The sequence below is a fragment of the Mandrillus leucophaeus genome, unplaced genomic scaffold (genome assembly GCF_000951045.1).
Source record: "Mandrillus leucophaeus isolate KB7577 unplaced genomic scaffold, Mleu.le_1.0 Scaffold1164, whole genome shotgun sequence".
NCBI lineage: Eukaryota > Metazoa > Chordata > Mammalia > Primates > Cercopithecidae > Mandrillus > Mandrillus leucophaeus.
This window is the reverse complement of record NW_012099921.1, coordinates 141100-162010: the sequence shown is the minus strand read 5'-3', so window position 1 is coordinate 162010 and position 20911 is coordinate 141100. Positions and strand designations below refer to the sequence as shown.

At 47.6% G+C, this 20911-nt stretch overlaps 1 protein-coding gene and 1 long non-coding RNA gene across 2 annotated transcripts; both read right to left on the bottom strand.

Moving 5' to 3' along the window:
- Positions 1-1946: 1946 nt before the first annotated feature.
- On the bottom strand, positions 1947-5632 carry LOC105553230. The gene is made up of 3 exons (XR_001008123.1): positions 5566-5632; positions 4504-4581; positions 1947-3190 (listed from the first exon to the last, which is right to left on the bottom strand). It is a non-coding gene; the product is annotated as an uncharacterized LOC105553230 (long non-coding RNA).
- Positions 5633-8349: 2717 nt separating this feature from the next.
- On the bottom strand, positions 8350-11066 carry LOC105553320 (putative SCAN domain-containing protein SCAND2P). The gene is given in 4 exon segments (XM_011999364.1): positions 8350-8729; positions 8732-8780; positions 8782-8805; positions 10335-11066. Coding segments are annotated over 4 exon segments (852 nt in total). The 5' UTR covers positions 10734-11066.
- Positions 11067-20911: the final 9845 nt, after the last annotated feature.

The window sequence follows — 20911 nt, the reverse complement described above, 5'->3', positions numbered from 1 at the left end:
TACAGGCACACACCACCATGTCCGGCTAATTTTTGTATTTTTGGTAGAGACGGGGTTTCACCATGTTGGTCAGAATGGTGTTAATCTCCTGACCTTGCAGTTCACCCACCTTGGCCTCCCGAAGTGCTGGGATTACAGGTGTGAGCCACCGCGTTCAGCCAGGGGTTTTCTCCTGTGTGAATTTGCTGCTGTATAATGAGACTTGAGCTCTGATTAAAGCTTTTCCCACATTCCCCACATTTACAGGGTCTCCAGTGTGAATTCATAGGTGGGTAATGAGGTTTGAGTGGTCACTGAGACCTTTCCCACATTCCAGATATGGTTTCTCTCCTGTGTGGATCCTTTGATGGCTGGTGGGGGTGGAGCTCTTTCTGAACTTTTTTGCACACTCTGGGCACTGGAAGGGTTTCTCACCAGTGTGCATTCGCCAGTGTACACTGAGGTGTGAGCTACTGATGAAACTTTTTCCACACTCACTACACTTATGAGGTTTCTCTCCTGTATGGATTCTCTGGTGTGTAATGAGGCTTGAGCTCTGGGTAAAGCTCTTCCAGCACTCTCCACATTTGTAGGGCTTCTCCCCAATGTGGATTCTCTAGTGTGCTGTAAGGTTAGAATGATCACTGAAGCCTTTCCCACATTCAAAGTACCCAGATTTATCAGATCCCTTAAATTCCAACAAAATGACAGCCCCACCAGGGAGGGGAAGGTCATCTTAAGCATGAGAAATTCATCCCTCTAATAATCTAAGGTTGACTCTAGTTTTAATTTGGGGTTTTCCATGTTTATTTTTTCTATTAACCAGGCTAAGTGGTAATTAATTGTAGTTAAAATTCAGGTCAAGCATGGTGGTTCATGTCTGTAATCCCAGTACTTTGGGAGGCTGCGGTGGGAGGATGGCTTTGAGTCCAGGAGGAGTTCGAGATCAGCCTGGGCAACATGGTGAGCCCCTGTCTCTAAAAAACAGAAAAGAAAAAGAAAAAGATTTTTATTAAAAAAACCTAAATAAATTCAAATAGAAATTTAAAGATAGATCAGGCACAGTGGCTCAGACCTGTAATCCCAGCACTTTGTGGGGGCCAAGGCGGGTGGATCACCTGAGGTTAGTAGTGCAAGACCAGCCTGGCCAACATGGTGAAACCCTGTCTCTACTAAAAATACAAAAATTAGACAGGCATGGTGGTGGCGCGCCTATAATCCCCGCTACTCGAGAGGGTGAGGCAGGACAATTGCTTGAACCTGGGAGGTAAAGGCTGCAGTGAACCAAGATTGTGCCACTGCACTCCAGCCTGGGTGACAGAGTGAGACTCCGTCTCAAAAAAAAAAAAAGAAACAGAAATTTAAAGATAAAATCATAAACACTCACAATTCAGTTATACCTTTTTTCAAGGTAACTAAAGTTCAAACTTAGGGGAACAGGCTTTCCTGGGTGCCAGCTTCTCTGTTCTTTTCCCTACTCCTGTGCTTTCCACACCACAGAATAGTAAACTGGGAGCACTGAGCACCTGGTTCCCCTCTCAGCCCTTGCCCAGTGCTGGCTTGTCCGAGTTTAGAATCCCAGGGCTGACTTTGTTGGTGGAATGCTAGCTCCTACTCATTTCCCACCTGCCCTGGACGTTTTCTGAATCTCCTTGAAGTCCTGGAGAACTTCATTCCAAAGCTCTTCACTTTTCTGCAGCCTTGTGACCCCGTCTGGCTGGGGAACTGGAAGTCCTGCTCAAGGAAAAGCAGGAGGGGACATCATCATAATTATAATGATAAAAATGAAAACTAACATTTGCCGAGTGCTAATACTGTGTCAGGATCCTCATAATAGCCCAAGGAGGTAGAAACCATCATATGTCCACTGTCCAGATGAGAAAATGGAGGCTAAGGGTGTTTAACGAGGTTGCCCAAGAACAACAAGCCTTTTAAATGGCAGACTGTTGTATATAATCTATGCAGTGTTCACATCTATGGAACACTTTATTTTAAATTATTTTAATAATAACATTATTATTTTTCAACTGAGTCTGGGTCTCACTCTGTTGCCCAGGCTGGAATGCAGTGGCATGATCACAGCTCACTGCAGCCTCCAACTCCCGGGCTCAAGTGATTCTCCTGCCCCAGCCTCCCGAGCAGCTGGGACTACAGGCATGCGCCACCATGCCTGGCTTATAGGGCACTTTAGATGGAAACAAATGACTGGAACTTTTAACTCCTACCTTTCTCTCCTCTGTTCCTGTAATGTTGTTACTAAAGGCAGGAAGGGAGACTCCTTGGCTATAGGCAGAGCAAGAGCCTCAAAGTGGTCTTTGTGAGCCACCCTGGACTACTGGTTCAGTAGAGGGTTGAGTCAAGCAATATTTGAGGACAGGATATAAACAGTATTCCCTTAAAGTTGCCACCAAATTTTCCCCCAATGAGGCCATTCCAGACCTAAATTAGTCGTAGCAGAGCCAGGACAATAATCACATCTGATTCTGAGCCTGAATGCTTCCCACAGGACTGCATTGCTCCCACTGCTCTGAGGTCCACTGTGGGGGAGAGTTGCCACTGGGATTCTACCTCAAGGCCTGGGGACCAAGGCTCCAGGATTCTTCTTGAGACTCCACTACTTCATTACCATCCCACCACATCTTCTAGTGCTATGCCCTGGTTCCCTTTGGAATCCTCTCAATCCTGAAGGCGGCCTCCTACCACCTCTAAGGCATCAAAGGTGTTAGCAAGTGCCCAAGGACTCATCAGGGCATCCATCTCATCATAGAAGGCACTGGTGCCTAGTGTGTAGGTGCTCCTGACTTTGCAGTAGTTGGTCAGGAGGTTTTTGAACCGATAGCAACATTGCTCCAGGGTTCACATGAAGCCATGCTCTTGTAGCTGCTCAGCCATAATCTGGTACACCTGGTGGTTTCAATGGCCGATGCGGAGTTTTTCATGGATCCAGGCCTCTGAGAATTCCCAGAAAAATCTTGGTTTCCTTGTATCCCCAGTGCACTTTTGCCACCTTCTCATCCTCCAGGGCCTGCCACTCCAGCTAGCTCCAGGTCTTGGCTTTCTCCAGATTAGCACCTGGCCAGACTTGACTCTCACCCCAGCCACTGAGCAGTCTTTCACATTCTCCTTTTCTCCAGAATGTGAAGATCTAGACTCTGTGGGTTTTCCTCCTACTCCATGTGGGAGTTCACTTTGGGCCTATGGATTGGAAAATCTGTTTGCAGGCACACAAAAGGGAGATGTAATGGTTTGGTAAATCTAATTCCAACCATTTTATGTGCCAGGGAGAAGAGAGAGTAATTTTTTTTTTTTTTTTTTTTGAGATAGAGTCTCGCTGTGACACCCAAGCTGGGGTGCAATGCACAATCTCGGCTCACTGCAACCTCCGTCTCCTGGATTCAAGCGATTCTCCAGCCTCAGCCTCTCGAGTAGCTGGGATTACAGGTACGTGATGTCATGCCTGGCTAATTTTTGTATTTTTAGTAGAGACAGGGTTTCACCATGTTGGCCAGGCTGGTCTTGAACTCCTGATCTTAGGTGATCCGCCTGCCTCAGCCTCCCAAAGTGCTGGGATTACAGGCATGAACCACCGGCCCAGCTGATAGTAATTTTTTTTTTTTTAAGTCTGAGGGGGTTCTTGGGAAAGCTCAGTGAAAAGAACAATTAGAAAAAAAATTCAGGCCCAAATGCACAACTATATATCTGTGTTCACCTATCTTAAATAAAATTCAGACACATACCTAAACTGACCATCTCCCTAAAATGAGCTTTCCTTTCTGGGTCAAGAAACTCATCCTTGGTGAAACTGACTATGATATTGGCTTTCTTTTGAGTAAGATTTAAGGAAAAAATAGATTTGAAACATTCAACCCAGGGGGAAAGGGTGGGAGCAAGGGGGTGAGGGATAAAAGACTACACACTGGGTACAGACTGAGGGATAAAAGACTGCACATTGGGGCCCCGCGGTGGCTCAGGCCTGTAATCCCCGCACTTTGAGAGGCTGAGGCAGGCAGATCACTTAAGATCAGGAGTTCAAGACCAGCCTGGCCAACATGGTGAAACCCCATCTCTACTAAAAAAAAATACAAAAATTAGCTGGGCTTGGTGGCACATCTCTGTAATCCCAGCTACTCGGGAGGCTGAAGCAGGAGAATCACTTGCACCCGGGAGGCAGACATTGCAGTGAGCCAAGATTGTACCACTCCACTCCAGCCTGGGTGATGGAGTGAGACCCAGTCTCAAACAAAAAGAAAAAAAAAAGACTACACATTGGGTACAGACTTGATGGATAAAAAAGACTACCCTTGGGTGATGGGTGCACCAAAATCTCAGAAGTCACCACTGAACTTTTCCACGTACCCAAACATCACTTGTTCCCCAAAAACTACTGAAATAAAAGTTTTAAAAAAATAAGTAAGAACAGACATAGGGGAAAAGAAAAAAAAAATCAACCTGAAAAAGGTCTGGAGTACAGAAACTCTATAGCTAACTTTGACTATGGAAAAAAAAAAAAAAAGGCATTCTTACCCAGCGTGACCTCATTTTCAGAATTCTGCCGAGTTATTTCTAGGTGGTTCTTCTGTCCAGATTCTGGATCCCTCCATGCTCCTAGGAGATATATACAGGCGAATCACCAGGTGTGGCTAACTCCTGAGGAAACATAACACTCCCTCTCAAACACATGGCCTCGGAACAAAATGCCTCTCTAATGCCTGAGTCAGGGCAAGTGACAAAACAGAAGAAACGAAACAGTGATTATTTTAGCTCTTAAATGCAATAAAGGGGGCAGGAGGAGAGAGAGAAAAGAAACAAGCTGACATTTATTAAACACCTATACACTGGGCCAGAAGCTTCTCAGACTTGCCCAGAGTTACACAGCGAGTCCAGGGTGTGGCTGGGAATTCAACTCAAGGCTGTTGGACTCTGAAGCTTTTGGTTTTTTTTTTTTTCCTCCACTACACAATACTGCATGCCATGTGAGCAATATCCCAACACAGAATGAAGTAACGAGTATCTTTAAGGCAAACAAGCACATCACTAGAATCTGATGATTTCAGGGTCAAAGAAAAGAATAATTTTAATGTAATCCCTCATTACCACAGCCATGGCACTGGCCTCATATGGGTAAGGAGATTTGGGCAAACTTTTGCAGGCTGATGAAATTTTGGAGCCTAAATTTTAAAGTTACTGGGCCTCCCTGCTGGGTAAAATTCTTTTGGAATTTCTGAGTGGCTTTAGTTGGTTGCAGGAGCCCCACTCTGGTAGTAAAAGGTGACCTGAAGGGGGTTGGGGGATAGGGGAGGGAGAGCATTAGAAGAAATACCTAATGTAGACGATGGGTTGATGGGTGCAGCAAACCACCATGACACGTATATACCTACGTAACAAACCTGCACGTTCTGCACATGTACCCCAAAACTTAAAAGTATAATTAAAAATATAGAGAAAAATTTAAAAATATATAATCTGTAAAGACAAATGACTTAATAGTTTTCCCAAAAGGAGAAAACTGAGCTGTGCCTCAAGAGTTATATTTCTATTTTAAAAAAAGAGAGAAAAAAGGTGACCTGTATAAGAGAAATGGCTGACTCACCTGGGAGTTGCTCACTATCTCCTCGCCACCCTGCTCTTCTCTGCAGGAATTCTCAGAGCCAGAAGATCAGTGGTAACAACACACTTCGGCTGGGGGAAGAAAAAGGAGGCATTAGAGTACATGGCTCTCGGCTCCTATTGGGGACTAGCCCAACTGGGTTCAGACACAGAACAGCCTTTCCTCCTCCTCTTAGTATCTGCTTTGTCCTATCAAAGAAAGGCTGGTGAAAAACCAAAATGGAACATTTCTAAGATGAAAGTTTTAGGTCTTCCTCTCCATATCCATCTAGGTACTGACTGTCAGGGTTTTATGATTTTGTTTTTCAGGTTTTTTGTTTTTTGTGTTTTTTTTAAGACAGGGCTTCCCTTTGTCACCCAGGCTGGAGTGCAGTGGCACGATCTTGGCCTCAACCTCCTAGGCTCAGGTGATCCTCCCACTTCAGCCTTCCTGAGTAGCTGGGACTACAGGTGCCTGCCACCATGCCCAGATAATTTTTTTTTTTTTTTTTGTATTTTCAGAGCAGACGGAGTTCCACCGTATTGCCCAGGTTCATCTCGAACTCCTGGGCTCAAGCAATCCACCCACCTCGGCTTCCAAAGTACTGGAATTACAAGCACGAGCCACCACAACTGGCCTTGTTTTTCAGTTTTGATAAACACCTGAGTCATCTAAATTGGTTTGGGGACACTTAACTGTTTTAAGGATTACTGCACCTTAGTTTAACCCTACCCTTTTGCCCTTCCCACCAACCAGACCTAAAATCTGTCTCCAACTGTAACCTATTGAGACCAGTAATCTCTGACTCACATAAGGAAATGTGCCACAGGCTCCCCTATGTTGTTTTACAAAACATGCCAACCGAGGTCCTTCTTCACTTTGGAGGAGCCCATTTAGGATCTCAGAGATTCATGCAGTCAGCCTGAGCTCCACATACCAATCTTCCAAGTAGAAGGGAGCTGTACCTTCTACCCCACTTTCTGCACTCAGAGAGTACTTCTGTGCCCTCCCCACAGAAGGGTACTTCCTTCCTCCCCACGCTGCTACTACTACTTTTTTTTTAAATCTGATTTTGGACTTTTTTTTTCTTCTAAGCTAAACATCTTTCAGTACAGGTAAGAAGGCTGGCATCACATCTGGGAAATGCCTTAACAGATATCTGAGGAGTTACTGCACATTAAGTTGGTAACAACACACTTCGGTTTCAATGCGTACATAATCTCCCCTTGATGCTCTTCAATAGAGACGAGGTTCTTGTCTGTAGATCAAATAAATCACAGTACTAGGAAAAAACATAACAGCAAATTTGGAAGTATAATCAATTTAAGGAGAAGCAAAGGAAAAGACTTAGTAATGGGGCATTATTGTCTACACCTAGAGGATACATTATCTGAAAGCTTAAGAAAGCCCTTATCTTAGGAACCTGAAGCTGAGGATAATCTCAAGTTCACTTAGTGCCAGTCACTTTAGTTTTTAAAAAAATTTAACTTAAACCCCAGCCTAGGCAACATGGCAAAACCCAATCTCTACTAAAAATACAAAAATTAGCCAGGCATGGTGGTGTGCGCCTACAGTCCCAGCTAGTTGTGAGGCTGAGGTGGGAGGATTGCTTGAACCTGGGAGGCAGGGGTTGTAGTGAGCCAAGAACGCACCACTGCACTCCAGCCTGGGTAACAGAGCAAGACTCTGAAAAAAAAAAAAAAAAAAAAAATTAACTCTTCTTATTGTGTCTTTTTCCTTGTAAGACATTAACTAAAAGTTATTGGTAGTAAATGGTGACCGTTTTACAATTGGGTTTCATTACTGACAAAGTCAAAACAAGCAGTAGGCCGAGCGCGGTGGCTCAAGCCTGTAATCCCAGCACTTTGAGAGGCCGAGACGGGCGGATCACGAGGTCAGGAGATCCAGACCATCCTGCTAACACGGTGAAACCCCTGTCTCTACTAAAAAAAAAACAAAAAAGTAGCCGGGCGAAGTGGCGGGCGCCTGTAGTCCCAGCTACTCGGGAGGCTGAGGCAGGAGAATGGCGTGAACCCGGGAGGGGGAGCTTGCAGTGAGCTGAGATCCGGCCACTGCACTCCAGCCTGGGCGACAGAGCAAGACTCTGTCTCAAAAAAAAAAAAACAAACAAAAAAAACAAGCAGTAATCTTTAAGAGTTCAAATTAGTGTAAGATAGGAAGGACTACAAAACAATCTGATTTTTCAGTTGTAATTAAAGTGCTCCTTTCCTTATTTTAAGTAAAATAAAATTAATAATCAGTCACTGGCAACAATCATTATTAAGAGGTCTTTTAGGGCAAAATTTAATAGTACAAAGAGGTTTACAAAAATAGATCGATGTTATTTTGAGGAATACTGTAATTTTTTTCTCAATTCAGTTTTGATAAATTATACCTAATCATAGAAAAATGAACCCAATTCGAACTTGATATTAAAAAAAAGGAGAGATGAAATTAACTCAGCTAGGTAACAGACCTGGCAAAATATAAGAATGAAAACAATTGTACACAGGGCACTTATTTCATATCCAGAGGTAAAAACATTTTCAATTAGTAGCCTATCTTCTTCCTGTAAGCAATCACAGATGCTAAGTTGATCATGCAGTACAAAGCCACAGCAGTAAAAACCTTCTGTTTGATGCAACACACAAAGTTGTTTGTTCCCTTATTAAAATGCGAACTGGTTGTCTATTTTTCTTTATCCCATTTATTCGTATTCACAAATTAACAAATAGCGTCAACAATTATTGTAGGTGAAGTGGGGTATTGCTGGATTAAAGGCTCTATAAGACGTCTTTACTGACTGAATCTGAAGGTTTGAGTTCAACCCTCACACCTTTTTCACCTGTTAGATATTTTACTTTAGCTCGTGCTTTCTCATGTGCATCAAAATACCAGTTATTGCGTACCTTGTTGTACTTCATGAGGGTTGCGACGGTCAGACCAGAAAAACAGCAGTCTATCAAAGTTGGGTTTAATGTCAGCAAACTAGGCTTTGCCTCCGTGACCGAGGACACCCTCGCTGCCCTGGCACACGAACTTGTACTTCTTCCAGTCCTGAGGCTGGTGCTCCTTGCAGCGGTAGGAAGGGCGGCTGTAGAGCAGCAGGTTCTCCATCTTCCCCCACAGCTCGCAGTACTGCCAGTCTCACTCGCTCGGCTCGCGGGCCCGCAGCTGTCATTGGCCATGGCGAAGGCAGCTGAGCAGGAGAGGTGGCGGCCCAACGGCCTCGTCCGAGGCTGGGGAGCGGGGAGAGAGATAGGGGCCGTTACTGCGCCATGTACCTGCTACCCTTGACTCAGGGAGGCCGGCACCCAGCGCCCTCGGCCCAGCCGCTTCCGAGTCCTAGGCTCCCGCGCAGCGCCGGCGGCTGCCTCAGCGCCTCATCGCCGCTGTAGGTTGAGAGAACGCGGCCTGTGCGGCGAACCGCAACCTGGGCTTGGGCGCGCGGGCCTGGGGTGCGCAAGACCGGTCCCCTCGGCCGCCTCAGCGTCCCAGGCGGTCCGGCCCAGGCTGTGGAGGAGTGCAGGCAGGGCAAGCAAGCGCAGCTCGCGCCACGCATACCGCACGTACACACCACGGCCCCGCTGCGATCAGGGCGTGCGGCGCACGTGGGCCAACACTGCTACTTCTTACCACCCTTGTGGACGGGCTGGAGTTCTACTTTGGGGCTGTGCTTCAACTGTTCCTCTGGTTCTGGCTGTGAACTTCTTCACTATTGCCTGAAACAGGCAGTTCTGTCTGTGCTTGCTTCGGACGGATGTTTAGAGAACTCAGTACTGATCCTGAGGGCTCCTTCTCCTTTGAAAGCACATCCTGTCCCTCCTCAAGGGGTGGAAGTGGTCAAAATTCTGTAGGGACTAAAACTTAAACATCCCAAACATAAAAAAGCAGAGGAAAGGCTGGGCGTAGTGGCTCATGCCTGTAATCCCAACACTTTGGGAGGCCAAGGCGGATGGATCACAAGGTCAGGAGTTTGAGGCCAGCCTGGCCAATATGGTGAAACCCTGTCTCTACAAAAATACAAAAATTAGCCGGGCGTGGTGGTGGGCGCCTGTAGTCCCAACTACTCGGGAGGGAGGCTGTGGCAGGAGAATGGTGTGAACCCAGGAGGTGGAGGTTGCAGTGACCCGAGATCACACCACTGCACTCCAGCCTGGGTGACAGAGCGAGACTCCATCTCCAAAAAAAAAAAAAAAAAAGCAGAGGAAAAAGCCAGTCTTATGCAAAAGCCTGCAACAGCAGTAAAGAGGGTGGACATGTGGAAGGCTTTATGGAGATAAAGCCATGGACCACCGCATCCTGGCCACCCAGCTCTCTGAGGACTGCTCCTACCTGCCTTGCCAACCCCTAGGCAAAAAAACATAGGATAATTCAGGTGTTTTGCAATAGGCTCAATAATGTCGATAAAGGCCACTGAAGCCGCTTGCCTCTAGCTGGCTGCTGCAGAATGAGAGCTGTTCTCCAAAAAGAGATCCCTGTCATATGTGCTCCTCCCTGATCAGAGTGAGGCTCATGCCATTTTAAGCAATTTTCTTATTTAATGGCAGGGACGGACACTCAGAGCAGCCAGTGTTGTGCATTCTCTGAAGAGTCAGCCTCAACTTGGAAGGAAAGTTGCAGCTACCATGACCACGAAATAAGCAAATTCCAGTTTAACACAAATAGTGAAGTACTACACATCGCCCACACTGCTAGCAACCCAAGGCAGCTCTGCCTCTCACATACCTCTATTTTAACTGCTCAGAACTATGTTTTTATATTTCACCTCCAGCCTCTGTCTTCCAGGTTCTTTCTGCAAGTCTTTCACCAGGGCCACTGCCTCCTCTCCACTCTCTGGATGCTGCTGTGGGAACCAGACCTGGATCTCCTGGGGAAGGACAGTCAGGAACTGTTCTAGGACCAGCAACTCCAGGATCTGCTCTTTTGTACACTTCTCTAGCCTTAGCCACTGACAACAGAGCTTCCGGAGCTGGAGGAGGGCCTCTCGGGGTCCTGATGCTTCTTGGTAATGGAAATGCCAAAAGCTCTGGCAGGATGTCTCCGCTCCAGAGTAATTCCCTTGAAGGGAAATTTCCTGCTCCCAGTGGGAATCTTCTTCCAGTTTAACTGTTTGGAGATCTTGTACTGAAGGAGTCTGGATTTGTTGGTCCACAGCTACAGCCATTGTTCAGGTCAGAGAAGAGCCTTGCAACTGCACTCTGAAGCTCAAACATCTTCTATCACCTCACTGGGAAACCATCTCAGAACTCCCACTTAGAAACCACTAAATGGAACTTCTCTTGAAATTCTAGAGTCAAGAGACATACATTACAAAGTGAACTCTAGTAAAAATCTCAAGTGTTAGCCCAGCAGGCTTGAGGTGAGGAAGAGAGCCTTCCTGTCCCCGCCCTGCTGCATGCCCTGGTGCCTGTGGAGTCACTGGTGGGGTGGCAGTTCCCCAAGTTTGATAAGAGGAGTCAAGGGCTAGTGATCTGGTTGAAAAGTAGAGGAGCTTGAAGCTGTGTTTGCATAGCAATTAATTTAAAGCTGAGAAAATGCCAATTATCCACTGACGAATGTGGGTGGGCTGACGGAGATTATATATGCGACAATAAACTGCCCACCCTCCCAAGCCACTGGTCTTCAGAACTACAGGGTGTTGCATAGCAAATGTCTAGTACCAGTCAGACTCACACAGGTAGTCGCACCTTGAAGAGCAGCTTCGGGGTGGAGCCGTCTCTAAATGTCAGAGATTCAAATACTCCAACCGCTCAACTACCCTCGCCTCCGGCTGGATTCTCAGCCTTGGGCGCACCGTTCAGGATTTCTCAGCGCTGGCATCCTAATTCTAGCCCAGACTGGGACATTTACCCTGGTTAAGGTTGCAAGCTTTAAGAGAAAGGATAATAAACATAGACTCACGGGATGGTACAGTTGGAGAGTTAAGAGATACTCTGGCTTGAACTCCGTTAAGAGCTGAGGCAATCATGGCTTAGAGACCTCAAGGGACTTGTTCAAGGTCACGTAGCTGGTTTAAGGCAGGAAAATGAACAGTGGCTCAATCCTTCGACTGCAGACTGGGTGACTTATACTGGAAGGTTACTCTGCTCCGCGGGCGACTTTTTCTGCAATCTTTACGGGGCAAACGCGGGCCCCGCAGCCAGGGGCGCCTCGGCGGCTACAGGGCCAGCGTCGTCCCTCCAGGCTCAGCGGGCAGCGGGAATAGGGCGCCACCAGCACAAGGGGCGTATCCTGCCTCCGGGTCAGATCGCGGGGACTCGGGGCCAGGGCTGGAGGCCGCCGGACCCTGGCTCGAGGCCCAGGCCCGAGGTGAGAGCTACTCCCGCCCGCCGAGGCCCTAAGAATACGGACGACTCGGCCCCCGTGACATGTTCTCCGCGGGGACGCAACGTTCCCACACGACACTAGGGTCCTAAACACGGCTATTGAGATAACCACTGAGCCGCGGAAGCGGAAAGACTCCGTGTTCTCCGAAACTACATTTCTCAGAGGCCGCCGCCCGAAGACAAACAGCAGCATTAACCAATAAAATGTGAGGATACCTCAGGCGCCTATTCGTTTCAGACGAATCATTGATGACAGGTGGGACTTTTCTAACAAGCCGGATAAGTGGGGCGGAGTCGCGAACCGCAGCCACAACTCGAGCACCTGGGGAGGGTCTGGGTCCTGCCTTCCAGGAGAAGTGGAGCCCTCTCGCCCTGCGTGGCCCTGGTGGTAATGAGCGAGAGGGCTCTTTACAAAGTTTTTTGTTTTGTTTTGTTTTTTATTTTTTTTTATTTTTTGAGACGGAGTCTGGCTCTGTCGCCCAGGCTAGAGTGCAGTGGCGCGATCTCGGCTCACTGCAACCTCCGCTTCCCGGGTTCAAGCAATTCTCTGCTTCAGCCTCTTGAGTAGCTGGGATTACAAGGCGCCCGCCACCACTCCCGGCTTTTGTGTTTTTAGTAGAGATGGGGTTGCACTGTTTTGGCCGGGCTGGTCTTGAGCTCCTGACCTCGTGACCCACCCGCCTTGGCCTCCCAAAGTGCTGGAATTACAGGCGTGAGACCCCGCGCCCGGCCCTTCTTTTGTTTTTAATGGAGACGAGGTCTATGTTGCCCAGGCTGGTTTTGAACTCCTGGGCCTTCCAAAGTGCTGGGATTATAGGCATGAGCTGCCACGCCGGTTTATAAAGTATTTTCACTTAGGGCCGAGGGCAGCTGTTTAACCACGTTAGTCCCTATTTATCCCTACTATACAGCTGAATAAATCGAGACAGCTTGGGACTGAGGATGCTCCTATGAAGCTGGGACTCCAGTTAAGGTTTTCTGCCACTTAAAGCGCTTTTCTCTGGCATGGTTGGTAGCTGTGGTAATGCTTTACTACTCTGTTCCTCCCCATCACCTACCACACACACAATTCCTCATCTCCTGCTTGCACGGTCCTGGGTCATTCAAGATTCATACCATTGACTCTCATTCAACAGGTGGGGAGCAATTTGGGCAAAGCACCAGGCCGTGAGTGTGCTGTGGTGGGAGAAAAAAAAAGGAGACACTCCTTCCTCTTAAGGAATGCAATCCAGCGGTGGGTGCATTTTCTAAAACGCTGCCACCGAGTTATGTGCAACCCAAATAACTCCAATGCAGTGCTATTAACAAATGCTTCGCTAAATGCTACATGCTAAATGGAGGTGTGTTCAAAGGAAATGACTTGATAGAAATACCAAGGACGCACCAGGTGCAGTGGCTCATGCCTGTAATCCGGGCACTTTGGGAGGCCAAGGCGGGCGGGTCACTTGAGGTCAGGAGTTTGAGACCAGCCTGGCCAACATGGTGAAACCCCAAATCTAGTAAAAATACAAAAAAATTAGCCTGGTGTAGTGGTGGGCGCCTATAATCCCAGCTACTCAGGAGGCTGAAGCAGGAGAACCGCTTGAACCGGGGAGGCAGAGATTGCAGTGAGCTGAAATCATGCCACTGCACTCCAGCCTGGGTGACAGAGGGAGACTGTTTCAAAAAAAAGAAAAAAGAAAACAACAACAACAACAAAAAAAAAAAAACAAGGAAGGGCTGGGAGAGCCCAGAATGGTGCAGCCTCAGGGAAAGGACCTACTTTACACATTTTATTGGGTTTGGTTCTGAGACGGAATCCTGGAACCCTGCATTGTAGGTTTCACTTCCTGTTTAACAGATGAAAAGTCCAAATTGAGTGAAGGTGGGTGCTTGTCCTCACAGTAGGAGCAGCCTGTGGTTAGGTGAGGGAAGGTTAGGATGACAGGAAGGGCTTTCCAGAAAATCAGTTGCAAAGCTGGGCCATGGAAATTCCTTCTATCCCTCTTAACTTAGCGTCAACAAAAAGTCTCAGTGCAGACAAACCCGCTGAGCTTAATCTGGGAGAAAAAGCCATGGAGAAGATCATTTAGAATGTACTTCCGAACTACATACCAAATGGGGTGCCTGCAAGGGGGTCGTTCTCCTTGTCTTTAGAAAAAGGGAATTGAGAAGAACATTTAGAATGAACCTCCGAACTACAATTAGGATCCTAAACATCTTCCTAGGAGAAAAAAAAAAGCAACAGCTCACAATAAACCAAGGACCATCAACCAAACGAGAGGTCCAGGGCTCAGGAGGACTTACTAGGAGGAGAAGCTGAAAGTTGGTGAGGCATTTATTTATTTGTTTGTTTATGAGACAGGGTCTCTCTCTGTTGCCCAGGCTGGAGGACAGTGGCCTGATCATCGCTCACTGCAGCCCTGGCTTCCCTGGACTCAGGCAATCTTCCTGCCCCAATCTCCGAAGAGCTGGGACTATAGGCCCCCACCACCACGCCAGGCTAATTTTTGTATTTCTGTAGAGATGAGGTTTTCCCATGTTGCCAAGGCTGGTCTTGAACTCCTGGGCTCAAGTGATCTGCAGGGAGGGCTTTCAAGGACCCCTGTTGGTACCTTAGCTCCAAGTTCAGGCAACTCCTTCAGGGTTCTGGGTTCTCTCTGAGGCCTCGTGTGTTCAGTTGTCAAATTATTGTCAATGAAGAATCAAACTCTGTAAAATATTTCAAGAGATTTATTCTGAGCCAAATATGAGTGACCAATAACCCAAGACAGCATCAGTAGATCTTGAGAGCATGTGCCTGATGTGGTAGGGCTCCAACTTGGTTTTAAACATTTTAGGGAGACAAAATAAGATATTAATCAGTGGCTGGGCATGATGGCTCATGCCTGTAATCCTAGCACTTTGGGAGGCCAAGGCAAGTGGATTGCTTGAGCTCAGGCATTTGAGACCAGCCTGGCCAACATGGTGAAACTCCATCTCTTAAAGAAAAGAAAACAAAAAAAAAGGAATAAAAGACATCAGTCAATACGTGTAAGATGTACATTGGTTCAGTCTGGAAAGGCAGGACAACTGGAAGCCAGGGCTTTCAGGTCATAGAGTCAAAGATTTTCTGATTAGCAATTGATTGAGTTATTTAAAGACCTGGAATCATTAAAAAGAAAAAAAAGGCCAGGCGTGGTGGCTTACACCTGTAATCCCAGCACTTTGGGAAGCTGAGGCAGGCAGATCACCTGAGGTCAGGAGTTTGAGACCAGCCTGACAAATATGGTGAAACCCTGTCTCTACTAAAAATACAAAAAAAATTAGCTGGGCTTGGTGATGCATGCGTGTAATTCCAGCAACTCCGGGAGGCTGAGGCAGGAAAATCATTTGAACCCGAGAGGCAGAGGTTGCAGTAAGCCGAGATTGCACCACTGCACTCCAGCCTGGGCGACAAAGCGAGACTCCATCTCAAAAAAAAAAAAAAAAAAGGACCTGGAATCATTAAAAAGAAATGTCTTGATTAAGATAAGGGGTTGTGAAGGCCAAGTAGCAGGCTTCAGAGGTCTTATCAGACCAAAAATAGGTGCCAGACTCTTAAGTTATTTCTCTCCTGGATCAGGGAAGATAATTGGAAAGGAATGGGGATTCTCTACAGAATGTAGATTTTCCCCACAAGGGACAGCTTTGCAGAGGCATTTAAAAATGGGTCAGGGAAATCTAATTTTTTGTTTTGTTTTGTTTTGAGACAGAGTCTTGCTCTGTCACCCAGTCTGGAGTGCAGTGGTGCAATCTCAGATTACTGTAACCTCTGTCTCCTGGGTTCAAGCAATTCTCCTGCCTCAGCCTCCCTAGTAACTGGGGTTACAGGTGCATGCCACCATGTGGGCTAATTTTTTTTTTTTTTTTGTATTTTTAGTAGAAACAGGGTTTCCCCATGTTGGTCAGGCTGGTCTCAAACTCCTGACCTCAGGTGATCTGCCCGCTTCAATCTCTCAAAGTGCTGGGATTACAGGTGTGAGCCACCATGCCTGGCAGTCACGGAAATCTAATTTGGAGTAAAATTCTTCAATTTCTTTCAGGGCCTGCTATCTGTCATGTGATGTTATACCAGAGTCAGCCTGGAATTTGGTGTCTTATTGCTACAAAGAATCTACCTTGTCAGTCTTAAGATCTGTTTTAATGTGAATGCTGGTCAGCTGTGCCTGAATTACAGCAGGGAGGGGGGTATAATGAGGCATGTCCGACCTCTCTTCCCATCATGGCCTGAACTAGCTTTTCGGATTAACTTTGGAATGCCCTTAGCTGATGAGAGGGGGTCCATCAATTGGTTGGGGGGCTTCAAATTTTATTTTTGGTTTAGATTAGGAACAGGAATTCTGAGAAGGCTAACGTGGAAACTCAGGCCAGCACTCTTGGCCTGCACACACATCTGCCTTTTTTTTTTTTTTTGAGATGGAGTCTTACTCTGTCACCCTGGCTGGAGTGCAGTGGTGCAGTCTCAGCTCACCACAACCTTCGCCTCCTGGGTTCAAGTGATTCTCCTGCCTCAGCCTCCCGAGTAGCCGGGATTACAGGTGCGCACCATCACACCTGGCTAATTTTTGTATTTTTAGTAGAGATGAGGTTTCACCATGTTGGCCAAGGTAGTCTCAACCTCGTGATCTGCCCATCTCAGCCTCCCAAAGTACTGGGATTACAGGTGTAAGCCACCACGCCGGGCCCACATCTACCTTTCAAACCATCCCCTGGACCAGTCTAGAAATTCCAGAGCTATGTCAGGGACTGGGGATAAGGGGCAAAGGCCCAACCCAGGAGAGGGCCGTGGGTTCCCACCTTCCAGTCACCAGGGCAGCTCTGCTTTTACACGTTTTACATCACCTGTGAGCTATGAGGGACCCGGGCAAAGTATTTCATTGGCATGAGATCCTCCTCCCAGCAATTCCCCCACAGCTGCCTCTGGGCCTGTGAATGAATGGAAAAGTCTCAGAGTTTCGTCACCAGGAAGAGTGAGCAGGAGGGGGTCAAGAGGCAAATGGGCCATGGAGCCACTTGCTCAGAAACCAGAAGCATGAGCTCAACAGCACCAACAAAGGGGTGGAAAATCAAAGGGAATTAACCACAGGCCCTTCCTCTCCACCAGGCTCTAAAACCTTCTGCTTTCAAAAATCTCATCATCACCCACACAATTCTACTTCCATTTCCCCTATGGCTGTGGGATATTTTATCAAGAGGGTGAAAAAAGTAAAAGTACAAAAGTGAGTATTTTGTCCAAAGATCTGAAATAGCTTAACAGGGCCAGGGAGCAGGGAGGCTAGAACGGCCCTCCATTTGACAATCTCCAAGGCCATCTGTGAGAGACTATGGATACAGCAAGCCCAGGACATGGGGTCACTGCTGAACTTTCTGTTTACGAGACAGGACCCCCTTCAGGGATAAAGGGCCAGGAAAGACGATAACAAGTCACACACAAGGAATGACCAATTACAGTTGTGGATTGTCCTGATACTAGCTAGAGAGAAGACTAAACATTGTAGCTAATATATCTTTTTTTTTTTTTTCTTTTTTTGAGATGGAGTCTTTGCTCTGTCGCTTGGGCTGGAGTGCAGTGACACCATCTCAGGTCACTACAACCTCTGCCTCCCAAGTTCAAGCGATCCTCCTGCCTCAGCCTCCTGAGTAGCTGGGAGTAACAGGTGCACGCCACCATGCTCAGCTATTTTTTTGTATTTTTAGTAGAGATGGGGTTTCCCCATGCTGGTCAGGCTGCTCTCGAATTCCTCACCTCAAGTGATCCGCCCACTTCGGCCTCCCAAATTCTGAGATTACAGGAGTGAGCCCACCGTGCCCGGCCCAATAACAATTTAAAACAAAGGGAACTGTCTCTGGATATAGTTACATGGATTCACTGTATTAAAGGATAAGAGTAAGATAAAGTCTCTGAGGGTTCACGGCTTGTCCAAACAGGAAAAAAAAAAGATTTTGAGCTGAGAGTGGTTGCTCATGCCTGTTATCCCAGCACTTTGGGAAGCCAAGGTGGGAGGATCGCTTGAGTCCAGAAGTTTGAAACCAGCCTGGGCAACATAGCGAGAGACCCTGTCTCTATTAAAAAAAAAAAAAAAAAAAAAAGACTGGGTGCAGCGGCTCACACCTGTAATATCAGCACTTTGGGAGGCTGAGGCAAGTGGTGGATTGCCTGAGCCCAGGAGTTCAAGACCAGCCTGGGCAACATAGTGAGATCCTGTCTCTATTAAAAAAAAAAAAAATTGTGTACTACAGATTCAGCTGCAATATGCACGGTTTTCCATGGGCTTTTGATTATCTGTGACATTTCAAAACTATAAGTTGTTTCATTAGAATATTGGTGGGTTGGTGTTTACAAATGTCTTCGTCTGTGTGCATAGCTTACATAGGTAAATACTGAGAGGGCACTGAAAGAAAAACTAACATTTATCATCTGACCAAAGGAAAGCGTAGGAAACCTAATCCACTATCCAGGCCAGAATCATGGGCTCCATCGGTCTCTTGCATTTCTTTTTTCTTTTTTTTTTAGATGGAGTTTTGCTCTTGTTGCCCAGGCTGGAGTGCAATGGCGGCGTGATCTTGGCTCACCGCAGTCTCTGCCTCCTGGGTTCAAGCAATTCTCCTGCCTCAGCCTCTCGAGTAGCTGGGATTACAGGCATGCGCCACCATGCCTGGCTAATTTTGTACTTTTAGTAGAGACAGGGTGTCGCCATGTTAGCCAGGCTGGTCTTGAACTCCCAACCTCAGGTGATCTGCCCACTTTGGCCTCCCAAAGTGCTGGGATTACAGTCGTGAGCCACCACGCCCAGCCTGCTTCTTGCATTTCTATGTATTTCTATGAAGAGAACCAATTGGCAAATATTTCCTCAGTTCCCATCACAAGCACTGAGCTGGGTACTAGAGCTGGAGGTTCCTGGAGCTGGGAACCTCAGGATGGGTATGAACATAAAAAATGGAAGGGAGGGAGGGGGCGGGATGAAGTAGGGAGGACGTGTAACAGATCAGTGTAACGAGAGTCACGGCACTGAGCTGGAGAGTGCAGGGGCCCACAGGCAGGGTCAGGTCTGCCAGAGAAGTGCAGGGAGGAGGCCTCCTGGAGGAGGTGGTGCCCAAGCTGCATCTTCAAAAATGGGCAGGTGGGCACTGGCAAACATGGAGGCCCGGCATTCCAGAAAAGGGAGCAGGGTGAGCAGGGGCACTGAAGCAAGGCTCAGCTGCACATAGTGATGGGGAGCTGCCTCGGGATGAGGATGGTCAAGGGCACAGAGGTGTGATGACCAGGGCAAGGTAAGGAATGAATGTGATGAGGTTCCACAGAGGTTCCCCATGGGAAGGCCTCATCTGCTGTTGAGGAGTGTGACCTTTCTGTAGCTGATGGGGAGCCCCTCAGGGCTTAAGCTAGGTGGTGGCCGGCTCAGTTCTGCTGTGAAAGAATGCTCACTCTGGCTGCAACGTGGAGAGGCAGGCACAGGGAGGTGGAGGTTTCTATGAAGCTGAAAGACAGGAGGATCGCTTGAACCCGAGAGGTAGAGTTTGCAGTGACCTGAGATGGTGCCACTACACTCCAGCCTGGGCGACAGAGCAAAGACTCTGTCCCCCCCCAAAAAAAAAAGAAAGTATATTAGCTAAAATGTTTAGGCTTCTCTCTAGCTAGTATCAGGACCATCCACAACTGTAATTGGTCATTCCTTGTGTGTGACTTGTTATCGTCCTTCCTGGCCCTTTATCCCTGAAGGGGGTCCTGTCTCATAACCAGAAAGTTCAGCAAAGACCCCATGTCCTGGGCTTGCTGTATCCATAGTCTCTCACAGATGGCCTTGGAGATTGTCAAATGGAGGGCCGTTCTAGCCTCCCTGCTCCCTGGCCCTGTTAAGCAATTTCAGATCTTTGGACAAAATTTCACTTTTGTCCTTTTTCCTTTTTCATCCTCTTGATAAAATATCCCACAGCCATAGGGGAAATAGAAGTAGAATTGCTGGGAAGCAACCAGGAAGGAAGTAGTGGTGGCGCATGCCTGTAATCCCAGCTACTCGAGAGGCTGAGGCAGGAAATGGAAGTAAAATTGCCAGGAAGCAACCAGGAAGGGCTGTGGCAGCTGCCAGGCAAAGGTCTGAACTCTGCCAGGGGCTTTCAGGCTGGGAATGCTGAGTAGGGCGGCAGAATGTGCACACTGTGACTCCCGAATGAATGGCTCTGAGGGAGGAAGGCGTCTTGGATGATCCCAGGTTTTGGGATTGGGTGAGGCAGGATGGGTGGCAGTGCTACTCACAAAGAGGAAAGGCAATAAGAGGCAGTCAGGGGACATGCTGAGTTTGAGATTCCAGGAACAACTTCAGTGGGTGAATAGGTGGCAGGAAGAAGAGAGACTTGAAATCAAGACAGGAAAAAGCTGATGGGGCAAGGTCCTGATCATGGAGTAGTAGAGGGGAAAGCCCGGGTGGAGGTTACTATGAAGCTGAAAGCACAGCTCCAGGCTGAGGGTGGGGGTGAGGACTGAGGGAGCACAGAGAGGTTTGTTAGCCTGGAGGTGGGAAACAGAGGGAGTTCACACCTGATGGGTTGAAGGTTCTCAGATGTGAGGTGAGCCTGGGAGCTGACATTCAGAGAATGGCCAAAGGGTACACAGCCATTGTGGGGACTGGGAAAAGGAAGTGACCAAAGTCAGGTAAAAGACTTGCTGACGTGGACTCCTGAGGGCCGCTGAGGGAGAAGCGATTGTGGTTTTGGTTATCTTTTGCTTGTTTTTTTTTCTTTTCTTTTCTTTTTCCTTTTGAAGACAGAGTCTTGCTCTGTCACCCAGGTTAGAGTGCAGTGGGGCGACCTGGGCTCACTGCAACCTCTGCCTCCCGGGTTCAAGCGATTCTTCTGCCTCAGCCTCCCAAGTAGCTGGAACTACAGGCGCCCGCCACTATGCCCAGCTACTTTTTGTATTTTTTGTAGAGACAGGGTTTTGCCATGTTGCCCAGGGAGGTCTCGAACTCCTGAGCTCAGGCAATCCACCCACCTCGGCCTCCCAAAGTGTTGGGATTGC